The 16,484-nt window shown below is 37.3% G+C and overlaps 1 protein-coding gene across 1 annotated transcript; it reads left to right on the top strand.

The window, feature by feature from the left end:
• Nucleotides 1–2,321: 2,321 nt before the first annotated feature.
• sh3bgrl2 (SH3 domain binding glutamate-rich protein like 2) lies at nt 2,322–16,396 on the top strand. Its single transcript, XM_052091611.1, has 4 exons — nt 2,322–2,528; nt 10,811–10,996; nt 13,067–13,147; nt 14,661–16,396. The coding sequence occupies exons 1-4, from the start codon at nt 2,484–2,486 to the stop codon at nt 14,673–14,675; spliced, it is 327 nt and encodes a 108-aa protein (XP_051947571.1). The 5' UTR covers nt 2,322–2,483; the 3' UTR covers nt 14,676–16,396.
• Nucleotides 16,397–16,484: the final 88 nt, after the last annotated feature.

The following is a 16,484-nucleotide window of genomic DNA, read 5'->3' as shown; positions in this document are numbered from 1 at the left end:
GATTATTATATTTTTTTTGTTTGTGTGTGTGTGTGTGTGTGTGTGTGTGTGTGTGTGTGTACTAATGTGTTACCACGGAGATGTTCATTGGGGGTCGGGGTGGGGTTGGTGATTGGGGAGAGGGAGGGGTAGTAGTGGGAGTTAAATGTTGATTCATTGTGCATACATTTGTTTTTCTTTGTCATCTTTATGAATCAATAAAAAATTTAAAATAATCAAAAAATAATTCAATGTTAGTTTATGCACATAAAGGTTTGTGGTCATCAGGATTTATTATATTATATGATAGATAGATAGACAGACAGACAGATAGACAGACAGACAGTAACCTTGATTTTTGGCAGGAACATTATAGCACAAATGCTGTTGATTGAGCTTAACTTGCATTGAACCCAGAATATTCCATTAATGCTTCAATGTCAGATTTTTCATCACAGTGTGTTTTAACAGGGGTTTTCAAACTGGGGACGGGGACCAGCAGGGAAAATATTTAGAGATAGAAAAAAAGATTTTACAATATCCATTTTTAGGGCTATCAAAGTTATCATTAAGATGTTAATTATCTAGGATTAATGCAATCAAAATGACGTATTTACTGAATTTAAATTACTATAACTGTTTCCTTCTGCTTTCAAAGACTGGTTGGAATTCAATTGTTTTATTATTTGATTCCATTGACAGACATAATTTTTTTAATATTTAAATCTTTTCTCCCCACAGAGTGACATTTTTTTTCGGCTGGCACCAAATGTATTCGCGTCGGGGAAGGTGTTCTTTCCCAGGAGGGAAAGACTCCACAGAGACCACATCCTGCCCTGAGGTTAGGTTAACATGTGGCAAATAAGTCACATGGGCTTACCAGCCACACGTGGAAGAGGCGCCGCGGTAGGTCCTACCCGGAGGGGAGGAGCTCTATAAAAACAGAGGGAGCTCTGCCCAAGGGAGAAGTGGATTTACCAACAGGGAAACCGTACTGTGGAAAACACATCATAAGGGGTTACCACAGGTAACCAGCACATGTGGAGCACCTACCCCAGTACAGGGCATCCTAGCACACATACTGGGCCCGGCTACGGATTCCTCCACCAACTTCGCCAGCTACAGGGCTAGGGAGAAAAGACATCCAGGGTCCACCATCTCGTGAACTCGCATGGGGGGGAAAAGGGCGTTAGTTTCCCTCTAGGAGAGGAAAGGCGCTGTATGCAAGTGGTACACCCGGCCAGCTGCCCTGCATACTTACCTGTTCATACCTGACAACACATGGGACGACCCGGAGATTCCATGCACAAGGTCTGTGCAAGCAGGCTCACTGGGGAACGCATTCTTGCGCAGCCCCCAGCCCACCTGTGCGCCAGCGCATCTGAGCTGTGGGGAGCCTCAGTCACAGAATAGCAGAGCGGGCAGTGTGATGATTCCCGGGAAGCAAACAGGTCTACCTATGCTTCGCCAAATTGACTCAAGATCAGCTGGACCACCTGGGGGTGGAGTTTCCATTCTACCCTGAGCGTCACTTGACGTGACAGCGTATCCGCTGTAAGGTTGAGGTCGCCCAGGATGTGAGTAGCCAGCAGCGACCTCAGTCAACTCCAGAGGAGGTGAATGGAACGGCAGTGGAACTCTGAAGAAAAAATCTGAATGAGTGGTTGTGAGCCAGCTCTTTTTATACCCGAATGTCTGGGGGATTGGCATGCAAATTCCACTCGCCAATTCCCATTTGTCTTTTCTCAAAGATCAGATGTGGTTGGGGCTCCCAAGAGCGACCCCTAGTGTCAACACATGGACACAACGTTGAGTGAGTGACAGAGAGGGAAATACATTTAGTTTTATTATTCTATTATCAAAATAGCCTGGTGTCTTGTATGCATTTGCAAGGAGGCATTAATCGTATTTTGTCTGTTTATTGAAGAGCCACAGGGAACAACTGCACTCAGCTTGTTTACATCAGTATTCACACCCTTACTCTCTTGTATTACTCCAACCTGTAGTACTCCGTGAGTCCCCTTAGTGGGCTGGATATAACACCATAACTAAGATAGGTAATTTACAATAACCTGACACCTGGCTATACGACATTGACATACATAGTAACAAAAATCCCCACTGTGAAATGGGTGAAATCAGTATGCTTGAGGAGGATTTACATTGCCTTTCAAGGTTGGGACATATGATAATCCACCACGATGGATTTATAATAACCAAAAGACAGTCTTCGTTTTTGTTGGTGACGAAAACTACATTTCCCATGATTCATGTCTTAAGCTGTAGCCAGAGCATAACGTTCGCTTTGAGTTTCTCGCGCTCCCGATTGAGTAAAGTGCACTGATGGAGCGCGAGCGGCTTTATAGAACACTGGGAGCGCGCACTCACTTTAATTTCAGAGGGTGAAGTTGACGTCACCGCTGTTCCAAATTAATTCTGTAGAACGACAGAGCGCAACATTTCCCTGCCTTTTGCCGTTCTCGAGAGGGCAAGTGAGGATTAGGATGGTCATCAGAGTGTATATCGCCTCCTCGTCCGGGTCTATCGCGGTGAGTAAAGAGCTACATGTTGATAACGCACAGGGAGTTGCTCGCTGTAAAACTGGAGACTGTCTGCAAGGAATGACACCTTGACAGGTTTCTGTCAATATTTATTCTGTGACCATATTGAAGTATGACATGTAATTATATATAATCTACTCAACTATTCTATTTAATATTTGTTTACATCATTTTGAGTTTGTTTAGGCTACAGTGAGACAATTAACATGTAGGGTATCTTAAATTACGTACCACATAGGCTATATTTATAAGTAGCTATAACTTGGTTATATGCATTGCATTTATTACATTAATATTAGTGCACAATACTGCTGCAATGACAAATATAAAAATAAAAGAAATATCTGAATAGTTCTGACTATAATGCATCTAAAATGCATTTCGTTACGTAACTAAAGTCACTCAGAACAAAAGAAGAAGAAATAAAGCTCAGTCTAAATGTTCATCATTTTGTTAAATACTTTTTAAATATGTCAAATGGTTGTTGTAGTCGCGAGATAATCCAAAGCTGTTGTTCACCTCAGCGCACTGCAAACAGTCATAAAGCTTAGAGGTTGGACAAAGTGCATGTTTACAGTACAAACAAACCCACTGCCAACTCCAACGCCACAATCTCGGGCGTACAGACCTGTGCAATTTTAATCACTCCGTTTACAGGATCTGGGGGAAGCAAGAGAAATGTCCTGATCCATTTAGAGCAGAGATGTTGCAGGGATAATATTTCAGCCTTTTAACGGGCTGGTCCAGTGACATTGATTTTTAGATCTGTAAATGAGGAGATCAAAGGCTCTGAAGCATTTCACGTTGGACTGGCTCTGTACAGGGAGTGGAGGGAAGGAGGGGCAGTTTTGTTTCTTTCTGTCTGTGTTTCAGATTAAATAACTGTGTTTGGACAGTGACTCAATGTGCATTTGACAGTTATTATATGAAGATGAAACTATGATATGGTGTGTTTGGTTGGAGGAGCTTGAGCATTGTAATAGTAACACAATGAGGAAATGAACTAAACGAGTTGCACTGATTTCCGCTATCTCCTTATTTCTACAAAACCCAGACTTGTTTACCTAAAAAGGGCTATTTTTAATGGCATCATCTCATCACACACACATACAGTATACTCACTCGTTTGACTCTCCCTCCTTCTGTGTATGGCACACAAGCTGATCATTGAGAAAATGAAATGAGTCATTCTCCGTATGTATACAGTAAAAGAAGCACGTCTTCTAACACTTTACATGTTCTCTTCACTCAAACTCCATTAGTGTTAACGATTTACGCATTTCAATTTCACCAAAAAATTCCATCAAATTGAATTGAGTTATCTTGAATAAAATAACTTAATATTTGTAAGTTTTATTAAACTAAAGGGATAGTTAAAAAAAATTTAAATTCTCTCACCATTTACTCACCCTCATGCCATTCCAGATGTGTATGACTTTCTTTCTTCTGCTGAACACAAACAAAGATTTTTAGAAGAATATGTATCAGCTGTGTTTTCAATGCAAGTAAATGGTGGCCAGACCTTTGAAGGTTCAAAAATCACATAAAGACAGCATAAATGTACTCCAGTGTTTTAATATATGTCTTCTTTATTGAGAAACAGATCAAAATGTAAGTCCTTTTTTATTATAAATCTCCACTTTCCACTTTTGTGGAAGTTCATATTAAAACATGACTTGAATTTAAATCTGTTTCTTACCCACACCTGTCATATGCATTTAAATGACATTATGACTTTATGAACACTTAACAAATTGAACATTAACGTAAAGTGTGTTTGTTTTGTCAAGTGTGTTTTGAGTCAAGAGGATGTTTATATGATGTGAGTGATGGCTGAGGAATACCATTCTGTATTTATAGAGAGATCTTTGCTTAATGCAGTGCAGTATTCCAATGACAAATTAGATTTTAGGATTAAAGGAGTGTAATTTATACTCACCAGTCCAAATCCAGTGCTATATGTCAGTAATAACAGCTACACAAATATTTTCTCTGTAATTCACATTAGCTAATATAAGCGTTGGTCAGAATGGGATTATAAAGGTCTTATCCCTGACTAACCTTTTCCACTCATTACACTCATTCACCTCCCACTGTTGCACACTTACACATGCAAAGGACAGAGAGTGAGAGAGAGAGCTCACTGAGTGATTTTCAGTCAGCTATAGCTTAGTGGAGAGACAGGTTCATCAGTGATACGTCCACTGTTTCTCCACGTTAAGGAAGTGTGAATGATAAAACTGAATTCAGCTCATTGATTCAGAACCCATGACACACACACACACACACACACACACACACACACACACACACACACACACACACACACACACACACAACCTTCATGATCTTCATCTCCCTTTGATGACCAATTAAGATCCTTATTTATCTTTAATCTTATTTATTATCGAGCTTTTGTTTTGTTTGGATCAAGATATTGACAATATATTTTGAATCAAGAGAAAAACAAAATAATATATATATTTTTTACATATTGTAAAATTTTGTAAAATTCAACACGTTTCGCGTTGAATTTTACAAAATTTTACAATATGTAAAAAAAATATATATTATTTGTTTTTCATGACTGTTTTCACTAATCTGATGCATTTACGAGTGAAACAGAATATTCAATGGGAAATGTAGACTTTGTCCACGAGAAATTTATTTATTTGTGAAAAGTGCGCATGACACCAGAATTTAGCCAGGTACCTGGAGGGGAGGAGTTTAAAAAAAGAGGGCTTGGTGATGTCAGTCAGTGGAGCAAATTATTATTTGAAGGGTAACTAAACACCTGCTCAGAGTCTGACTCCACCCACTAGAAATATTTGAAAATGCAGGAAAAGTGGGCAGACCCCGGCGGGGATAGAGGGATCGAACCGAGTGCGGGGCTGAGCGGGGGGGGGGGGGGCTGGGCACCTGAGACTCGTAGTGAGGGATTAATTGACAGCTGCTGTCAGACTCTATGTTATTATTATTCCTCACACGGTCGCAAGACGACATGTACATGAATCTGGCGTGGTGAGCTGGAACCTGCTTACGTCAGCTGTCACCGCTTACATCACGAAGTACCGCAACAGCCAATAGGAAAATTCAACTGCAGTAGCCACCGTTCAACCTGAAGAGGGCAGCACTCAGATGTTTTTACACCATATATTGTAGAATTAAAACACTTTATACACAAATGTCAAAAAAATTACTTGAATCAATGACCAGTACTAATAAAGCCCCATGCTTACAGATCATTAACTAAAAAAAGTTGGTTTACGGTTTAGTTACCCTTTGATGAAAGATTGCGAAAACATACTTTTTTGTTCTGTAGAGTAACGTGCACCAAAGAATCATGCACAACCAGACTAGAAACGGACATCAGGAAAGTAAATACGATTTTGATTTCACGTTGACTTTAACCAACATAGTAGGACCGCCATTGTACGACTTGACTTATACGCAAAGGTAAGACTTTTAGACCAACCTATCCTAAACAATTTCCTCGTCTCATTTCATACCCCGATATTTTCTGTCTTCCATCATACACAAAAGTTATTTTCCTATTAAAATCATAGTTAGGTTTAGGTTTGGGTTATGGGTTAAGCTTAGGAAAAATTGTAACAGCATTGTTCATTGGTTCGTTTATCTTTCCACAAGTAAATATTTTATGGTTTTGTATGAGGCAACTAATGAGATCGGGTTGATTTAACTAACAGGTGTTGAGGCAGACATAGAGAAGTAGAGTTTTAAAATGACTCATATAGACAGAGTCTTCAGTCTTTTGTTTTAAGGATGAGACAATAGCTGCATTGTGCAACTTTACTGGGTCGACACAAGGCTAAGAGCAGCTATTGTCCTGCACACTGTTTATCAGTGCAGGAGTATTATAGGGAGCTTTTAAAAGGCACAGACAGAGCTTAATGTTTAATGGAAAACTATTCTAATTTAGACACAGATTCTCTTTCTTTCAGTATCTTAAGATCCTTGCACAATTCCTATAAAATTGAAGAATGAACATGTGTGATGTAATTCAGAACAAAATGTGGCCAAAACGAAGGTTTTTTTGCATTCGTTTAGGTGGTTCGTAACAGCTCACCAGGATGAACTTTCAGGAAAACGTATTTCCGCCTGCTAAACACCTTCTTACTCCCATTAGTCCAAGTAAGTGCTAGGTGTGACCTGGAGCTCCTCCTACTTTGAGGCCAGCAGCTAATTTCCTTTTAGTCAGTTAAGATCAGTCAACATGAACACACCGCCGTGCAGAGTTATTAACGAGCTGGTGCATACTCGCTTACATCTGTATGATCGTTCGCATAGAGACATTTTCCAAGACCATGTCCATGACCATTGTTTTTTTTTTAATTAGTCTTCAAAAGGAATCAAATCTATTCAAAAGCCGAAAGCAATTCACACATTTGCCCGAAGTAAGATATGCCTATATCATTCTTTTGTCTGCCCATTAACACTCTTTTATACACCAAATTTTGTAGTAGTGTCATCATAAATTACAATAACAGTGTAATCTGTGCATATTATGGCCGAGTATAGCATGAGCACATTAGTACTATGAATTCAGAATGTAAACAAGACAAACTACGAATTATGTTTTGTACTGCTTATACTTTAAATAATAATTGAGTGGTTAAAAATAGCATATTTTACTGATCTACTGATCAATACATCACTGTGTATAAATCTTTCTGCAGCAGTGCATTTCTTAATCCATGTGCACAGGTGTGTATATGTGTAATTACCATAGTGACTAAGTTCAACTGAACAGCTCAGCAAGTAGCACCCAGTAACACAGTCTGCAATGTCAGCAGTAAAAGAGAGACAGTAAGATAGGCAAGGTAATGTTAGGCAGGGGACTTTTTGTACTCCCATCTTTTCTCCTTCAAAATATGGACATGTCCAAATACACTCACTAAGGAAAAGTGCAAGCAAGCAGGGCTGGGTGATATGGCAAAAAAATTGAATCTTGATTTTTTTTATTAAACATGTGGATGATTCATGATACGATTTTTTCAACTTTTAAATGTACTCCAACATAATAAATAAATGTTCTTTATTTGAATGCAAGGCATCCTGGTTAGAGAAAGCCATGTTCTTTTCATTATAGGAAACAAAGGTGTGCAAGAAAAATTTATAAATGCACCACAGGGGGAAGTTGTCAACAGATTGTAAATGTAAAATAAATTAAAATCTAATAAACACAGATGTTCAGAAATAATATAATAAGAAAACTGCAAAATAATTCTTAGACAGTGTAGGTATTCATTTGATTTAAACCAAGTCTATCTAGAAAGCTATCTAGAAATCAAAATCAATAAATGATCAAGTTTATCTAAAAGTACTTATTGTATATCAAACAATTTGTGTGTATATTCATGAACCCTTGCAGCTAGAGATACGCTCTCTAATGGTTCATGCTGAGCAGCGCAGCCATATGAAATAATTGGTAATTTATCAAAGTTTGTAAAAACGATAATTTGCCAAATGTTGGCTATAGATGCAGTACACTTGAAACACGTCACAGAACAAAGCAATAATTAGCGATCTATCTGAATATCAAGGCAAAAGGAGCAGCTGATGTTTGATTCACCCATATATAGTCTATACCCAGGGCCGCAGCTAGTGGGGTGAAAGATGGTAACGATTCTAGGGGTCCAAAGGTCCAGGGGGGACCAAGAATATATTTTTTAAACCATTATTTTAATAGGTAATGGGCCCAGAGCAATATATAGTCAAGGGGCCCAGAATTCCTTTCTATGGCTCTGCCTATATCCATATGATTTTAAATGAAGTGCCCATAACTGTCACACAACTAATGCTTTTTTATGGGTAACATTTTTTTAAAAGGAGACCTTTATGTAAATTTTAAGGCCAATTATGGTCTTAAGCCGGTGTATACCTGCATGATGAACGAAGCTGAGCTACAATCACACTGTGAACAATCGTACTGGGAATATTACAGCTGTCTTTTATATCAGTATCCTTGTTGACGTTCATTTGGAACACCACACACATGCAGCTGAACAGATCAGGAGTGGCATTAAGACAAGCGCTATGAATTCTTTTTCTCTTCCTTATTCAGCTTTTGTTGGATTTACAATGTATCTACATTTGCAATATTTTTTGCAAAATATTGATTTCTCGATTTAATTTCTTTTTTAAATCGTGTCAAAATGCAAATTCAAATTAATCTGAAAAACCACCCAGCCCTAGTTACAAGTATGTATGTATTTTTGTGAGTCATGAAATTGCAAAAATATGTGGTATGAAACTAGACTTTAAGTGGTGCACTGACTTAAGAACTATCAGTCATGGACCCTGTTGAGGGATAATGTGTGTATATACCTTCAGCTAATGGATTACATATAGCTCATCCATTAGCGTAAGTGTTTGTTGTGTATATCTGGTGCTGACCTATAGATTTAAAGGTGTACATGCCTTTTTTATTGCTTATCTTAAAACTTGTTCTATTAGCTAGAATGCAAAAATGCACAGTAAAAAGCATTTTTAAATTTGAAAGGATCTGTACTTAAGGACATTTTATGGAACTGTTTGAAGCATCCAGAGGAAGCCACTCATGAGGAAGGCTTTTATATAAACTATGCTGTCTTTTTGGAAGAGGATTCTATTTTGCATGGAATTGTTGCTCTGGAAGGGACACATTGACTTTTTAAACACTACAAAAGCTGTCAGTGAGATGAGGGGTGGTGGGTAACAGAAGTAGGGAAGATAAGGACAAAAAGTTTATTTAACGTTTTTAAAGGGAAGGATTCAGAAACTAAAACAGGGCAACAGACAGGGACAAAATATTCAAAACAACTTTTGATCACATGTGTGGACTTGCATATTGACATGCATAAACACAAAGCCTGTGGTTGTTGTTTGAACCTTTACTGTGTGTTATGTTTGATGTCCTCTAAATGCATTCTCTGATATTCTGAAGTTTAGGAGAAATCCAGTATTTTGAAGATTTAAGGTGTGTCTAAGTCGCAGCTGTATGTTTTCCATTTACTTTCAAATAAATCCCTCTTTGTCGATCAATACTCTCCTCCCACATCTGGCTAATGGGAACCACAGAATTTAACTGAGTCCTGGCCATCTGTGTGCTCTTTGTATAGACATAAACAAATATGCACACATACACACACATATTTAAAGTTTGAATATTGAAATGTACTGGGCCATTTGAAAAGATTTCTGCTGAACTTTCAGGAAATCATACATTCCTACCTCACACAAAGTACCACGGCGATAATCACCATTGGGGGACCACCATAATAAACTGACACATACCCTGTGATATTTTTAGATTAGTAGTCAACAAATATGGGGTTTTCAATGACTGATTCTTAAGTTATTACCCCTAATCCTTAGTATGTGTATTACAGCCTGGCAAAGGATCAATACATTAATATATATATAATATACACTCAATGAGCACTTTATTAGGAACACACCTACTTATGCATGTCATTATCTAATCAGCCAATCGTGTGGCAGCAGTGCAATGCATAAAATCATGCAGATACGGGTCAGGAGATTCAGGTAATGTTCACATCAACCATTGAATTGGGAAAAATGTGATCTTAGTGATTTTGACCATGTCATGATTGTTGGTGCCAGACGGGGTGGTTTGATTATTTCTGTAACTACTGATCTGGGATATTCACACACAAGAGTCTCTGGAGTTTACTCGGAATGGTGCCAAAAAACTAAAACATCCAGTGAGCGGCAGTTCTGCAGAGAGAAATGCCTTGTTGATGAGAGGTCAACAGATTAGCCAGACTGGTTCGAGCTGACAGAAAGGCTACAGTAACTCAAATAACCACATATTTTTTCACTTATTGTTTTATTATAATTCTATATAACACATTCAAATGTAATGCTGATGACTGGGTACATGCAAATTGGCAAAAAAGTTTGAAAAACAAACATTAAAAGAAATGAAAGGATCATTTTAATTAAACATTTCTTAAATAGAGTTAAATCTTAGTTTACTTTAGTACTGTGTCAAGTAAATCGGTAGTTAGTCATGGGGACATAGATTGAACTGTTACATGAGAAGGACTCTACCACAACTTTCCAATTTTGAATTAATATTTACTCAAATACATTTTTATGCACATGCCCAAACACTCATAAACGCTCATACTCAAGTTAAATTTTTAGAATAGCCTTTATTATCTATCACATATAATTTATATAAAAGTTCAACTTAAAAGTTTAAAAATGTTTATATACTATAAGTTCCCCATGTTATTCCTCAGGTGAAGAAACATCAGCAGGCCATCGTGGGCTTTCTGGAGGCAAACAGGATCAAATTTGAGGAGGTTGACATCACCATGCTGGAGGATCAGAGGCTCTGGATGTACCGGAAAATTCCAGAGGAGAAACGACCTGAAAAGGGCAATCCTCTCCCCCCTCAGATCTTTAGTGGAGATGACTACTGCGGCGTGAGTCTGCCTCTCATGTGCAATAAATTGTTTTAGTTTGAAACTAGTCTATATGCTTAATAGGAGGGGGTTAGCCAGCCTCTGTCATTAAAAAATAATGATCTAATTCAAATACTAATTAGTAGCCTCTGATTAGAAGCAAATTTATAGTCAGACAGTCTCACAAATTCATCAATATACCACAGAGCTTAATTCATATAGTATTCATGGAGGTATCCACTGAAATAATGGTATTTTTTATGACTGAAAATTAATGATAAGCTAAAAGCTCTCTGTCTGGCCATTGAGTCTACATCAAGCTTGCTTAAATAGGATGGTTATTAAGAATCAATACACAAAACAAAAATCCATGGTGTTAGCTGTGCAGTCTTTGGTCATTTTTATTTGTTTCTGACCCTGTTGAGATTCAGTTTGACAGAAGTGAATAATTTATTCTTTACCCTCATGCAATCCCTGATGTGTATGAATTCTTTCTTCAGCAGAACACAAATGAAGAATTTTGGAAGAATATCTCAACTCTGTAGGTCCTTACAATGCAAGTAAATGGTAATCAGACCTTTGTAGCTCCAAAAACCACATAAAGGCAACATAGAAGTAATCCATATGACTCCAACGTTTAAATCCATATCTTCAGTGGTTGAGAAACAGATCAATATTTGTCCTTGTTGCACTCTAAATCTCCACTTTTACTTTTACATCTGAAAGCCACATGTGGTGCCTGTTTATTTTCACTTCCACAACTGAAAGTGAAAGTAGAGATTTAGAGTAAAAAAGGACTTAAATATTGATTTGTTTCTTGTCCACACCTATCATATCACTTCTGAAGACATAAATTCAACCACTGGAGTCATATGGATTACTTTTATGCTGCCTTTATGTGATATTTTGACCTTCAGATTTCTTGCCACCATTTAATTGCATTGTATGGACCTAGAGAGCTGAAATATTATTCTAAAAATCTTTGTTTGTGATCTGCTGAAGAAAGAAAGTCAAACACATCTGGAATTGCATGAGGGTGAGTAAATGATGAGAGAATTTTCATTTTTGGGTGAACTAACCCTATAAAAACCTCATCTGTTTGGTAGAACATTTTAGCTCGGTTTTAGCACAACACAGGGAATATTTAACCTCGGAAATGCCTCGATATGTCTAAGGAACCCTGTAATATTATTTTGCAAAAATGTCACCACAGTTATAAAATGTAAGATATAAAAATAAAATAAATATAAAACATGCATATTAAAGATAATAACATAATCATCAAAATAAAAATAATAGAAAACACCCCAAAAAAAGATTGAGTCGATGCCTCTCTTACATCACTTGTTGCGAGTTCCACAATTTGGGGGCATTCAAAGATAAATCCCTGTCCCCCACAGAACATAAAGTCTTCAGCCTATGACATATTATAAACACCCAGGCAGATGTTTCTCTCTAGCCAATCAAATAAATATATATATAGCATGATATTCCTTTTATAGTGTAATGAACAACATTTTTAAGGCTTTTTGCAGTATCAAGAGTCACAGACTGTATTCAGGTGCCTGGATTGCTGTGGCGGCGCAATACCATACAGTATCTGCCCCACCCCCATACAGTATCCCTCTATTTTTTAATTAGAGTAGTGTAATATGTCATTGTGACCCTCTTGCCTTTTATGGCTGAAGAGTCAGCAAACCATCAGAGTTCTGATCTTAAATTAGATTTCAAGAAGCACTTACAATGGTAAGGTCTGTAAGCGTTTTGTGAATGACTCATGGCTGTAATATTTGTAATACTGATGTAATCTCACAATAATCCTGATTACTCTTAAACCCCACCTTAGCATCTCTTTCGGCCAATCAGAACTGCAGATTTGCTACCTTCACAACATGTCTCAGTGATTAACCAGTTGAGGCCAAAGCACATTTGACACATATCTAAGAGGTGCTGAAACATTTCGAGCTAGCATGTTGCACTTGCAAAGGCAAAGTGCCCAAAACCCTTTAGATACTTTAATGTACAGTGTTACATAGAAGTATTCAGATGTACTTAATTGTTTTCCTAGTGTAATTAACTGTCATTTTGCAGGATTATGAAGACTTCTTCCAGTCTAAAGAGTCCAACACAGTGTTCTCATTCCTCCGCCAGGGCTCACAGCCCTCTGTGAAGGTACACACACACACACACACTTTCCACCTATTCTCAAAACATTTTGTCTCTATATCTCTCTTCCTTCCATATTTCACAATGTAGTGGTTTTGTCTTTTCTTGTCATCATCTGGTGAATATATAGGCTATTAAAATCTTAATTTGATGAATACTTAAATGTCAATCATTGTAATGGAGCTCAATAGAAACATTATATTAGAAATTTAAATCGTTTCCACTACAGAAACCATTAGAACTTACAGAAGAAAATTCATGACCAGTGGAGACCCACAGGGACCATCAAAGTTTCCATTAAAATCAATAAAGTTCCCATTATAGCCATTAGAATTTCTGTGACCTGGGAGAACAGACATTTAAAAAGTCCCCAATGTATTTGGGCTTGTTTATAGGCCCCAAACCTTAATTTTTTTCTAGTTATTATTGGAATTTTGGTTGCACAATAAACGGCATTTTGGATTTTATTCATTTTGGACTCTTGTTGCCTTTATGTCTGTGCCCATCACAGTAAGGAAAGGCTAAGAAATATTTTAAGGGTGTGGCTATTTGCACTAAGTGTAAATAGTGTTAAACACAGGGAACCTGGAACCTGGAACCTGGCACCTGGCACCTGAGCATTGACCCCCCAAAAAACCCTTCATACATACATACAAGAACTGACACAGGAAACAGGGAAACCAAGGGCTTAAATATACAAGGGAACAAACAAGGGAACGAGGAACACCTGGGGAAACAATCAGGGAATGAGAAATAATCAGGGAGAACCAATCAAGGAATAAAACTACAAAGAACTACAAAACTAACACAGGAAACAGGAAACAAAACAAGAATTTCAATATAAAAGTACAAAAACAAAAGACAACAGGGAATATGACAATTGTAAACTCAACAGTTGAACATGGTTACTATATTAACGCCATATTACAGTAGTAACAACATGGTTAATTGCATTAAAACTATGGCCAAAAAGCATGTTTACTATACTATAGTAAAAGCATGGTTAATTTTACCCACATAAAACCTTTCTCTCAACTTCCCATCATGTCCACAAAAATATTTAATTAAAAACATCAACCTTTATATAAATTTTTATTTATTATTATAAGTAGGATTAAAGGAAATTGTGGAAAAGTGGAACTAAGGGAGGAATCGAACCCAGGACGTCTGCTTGATTAAAAATGTATCGAAACCATCTTTACACACTACGCTATTGTAGCAACATTTGAGGACACATATGACATTCATTTATATGTTTCCACCAGACTATTGGAGTGCAAATAGCCTTGCTGTGTGGCAGGTGCTATACACACCTTGTACAGATAGTAACTCTGATTTTTTAAATATTCAGTTTAAAATTCACCCAGTGTGACATTAAAAATGCAATTTTAAATGGTATTTTGTTTATCATCAGACATTGTAGTTTGTTCTGACACTAAATCATTTGCATTTCATGTGATATTATAGTCGATTATAAAAGAGGAGTAAATCTAATGTAATGAAATTCTGTTCCCTGCAGGACTCTGAATCCTAGACTGTGTAGATGGCATTTCCTGGACTGAATCACTGTGGTATTGCTTCCCCTTCTGTGATGTAACTCTCTTCCCCTGTTCTGGAGCCCTCACTGACAGCAATGCTTTTGCCAAACACATGCTGCCCTCCGGCCCAGCTTTTCCTAAGAAAATACTGCACTTACAAAACACACATACACTGGGTGGTTACAAAGGTTTTCAGTGGCCTATTAATTATTTATGTGTCTCTGTTATGTTATGTTTTGTTTGTCATACATATGATCCACGAAATGCCTATTTCAAATATTTCAAAAAGTGTCAAGTGAAATTATTCTGCATGTTTGTGTGTCTATTTGCAGAACAGTCAGGGTTTTCTAAACCTACTTATGTAAAGCATTTGTTAGATGCTTAAAAAAAGGATCTGTGTGTTATATTGTAGGTCTTTCCTGGCTTCGATGTAGCTTGCCAGTGTTAATTAAGACCTACGTTGTGACCTGCACAAAACTCTGTTGTGAGTTGTGTTTGTGTGCATGTGAAAGAGATTTTCTTTGTCTAGGAGCTCAGATAAACAGCAAAAAGGAAAAGTTGGGAAATAGCAGAGGAATTTAGTATAATGTAGTCCTTTCTGCAGGCTTTTGATTTGTATTTGTAACAAAAAGTTCAGATCAGAAACCAGAAATCAACCCCAAAACAGGAAACAGAATCCTGACCTGCATTGGGATCCCAGCATAACAGTACACATCTGAGTTCAGTTTCCACTGCTCATCCAGACATATCAGTGGTTTGCTGAGAGTAAAACTAGTCTGAAATAGTATTTCAACCCCGATAAAGGGATATTGCACCCAAAACTATCACTTCTAGTTTTATAATTGGAGTTTCAGTTCAGTTCAGCTTCACCAGCCCAACTCCATTTGTTCATTTGGGAAACAAATAATAGAAAAAACTCTTTTGGTGGGATATTTCAGTCTTTCTTCCTTGTTGATTCTCTGTTAATGTGTAGTCTTTCTTCTCAAAGGTATTTTAGCATTTAGCATGTAGCACACTGTGATGCCTCAACTTACAGCAGACCTTATGTAGCTTAGATAGCGCTACTTATATCTGTGCTGTGGAAATGAGTGTTTACTCAGGCCACGTCGACACTAATACACTTTCTTTCAAATAAAAAGCCTTAATTTTGCGACGTTTACAACTCATACACATTACAACGTCTTTTTCCTGCTCAGAAAACATAGTGATTCGAAAATGCTCTCCATTACCACATACTTTGGAAAATGATGACGTTGAGAAATTGAAAATATATTAGTGAGGATATCGCCTCAGAAAGTAGTTTTGTGGAACATGTGTTATGTTTACATACAGACATCACTAGGACACAAAAAGAGAGCTTGCACATACACAAACACACAAAGCGAAAGTATCTATTTTCATAAACGTAGGAGTTGGCTGGCCTCAGGCTTCATACACAGACACACTCTCACAAACATTCTGTGCATTCTCATTTCATTTCCCTGATATTCTCCCCTCCCTCCCTTTCATTAAATTATTCCACATGAATGAGTGCTGCATTTATGTTCACACACACACACACACACACCATTCTCAGGACACCATTGTGTTCTCTGCCCATGTTGTCTCACTTAACACTCTATTTAATTAATCCTTTTTTTAACCAGACTATATTAATGTACGTATGAATTTATTATTGTTTACTCTCACAATCTAAATGAATTATAAAAAATATAATTTGTAATAAAAATATTCAAATGTTTATTTTATAATACAGTTGTCTCTGTTAATTGTCTGTGTCCCGAGAAGATTACAGCATGTAGATC

The sequence above is a fragment of the Xyrauchen texanus genome, chromosome 25, assembly GCF_025860055.1.
Source record: "Xyrauchen texanus isolate HMW12.3.18 chromosome 25, RBS_HiC_50CHRs, whole genome shotgun sequence".
In the NCBI taxonomy this organism is placed as follows: Eukaryota; Metazoa; Chordata; class Actinopteri; order Cypriniformes; family Catostomidae; genus Xyrauchen; species Xyrauchen texanus.
This window is presented reverse-complemented; position numbering and strand designations above follow the sequence as displayed.

Bases quoted from the DNA above. Each gene is read 5' to 3' on its own strand.
- sh3bgrl2 (XM_052091611.1), top strand. From the start codon at position 2,484: ATGGTCATCAGAGTGTATATCGCCTCCTCGTCCGGGTCTATCGCG. The intron at 2,529-10,810 runs GTGAGTAAAGAG...GTTATTCCTCAG, and splicing joins CCTCGTCCGGGTCTATCGCG to GTGAAGAAACATCAGCAGGC. The intron at 10,997-13,066 runs GTGAGTCTGCCT...GTCATTTTGCAG, and splicing joins GTGGAGATGACTACTGCGGC to GATTATGAAGACTTCTTCCA.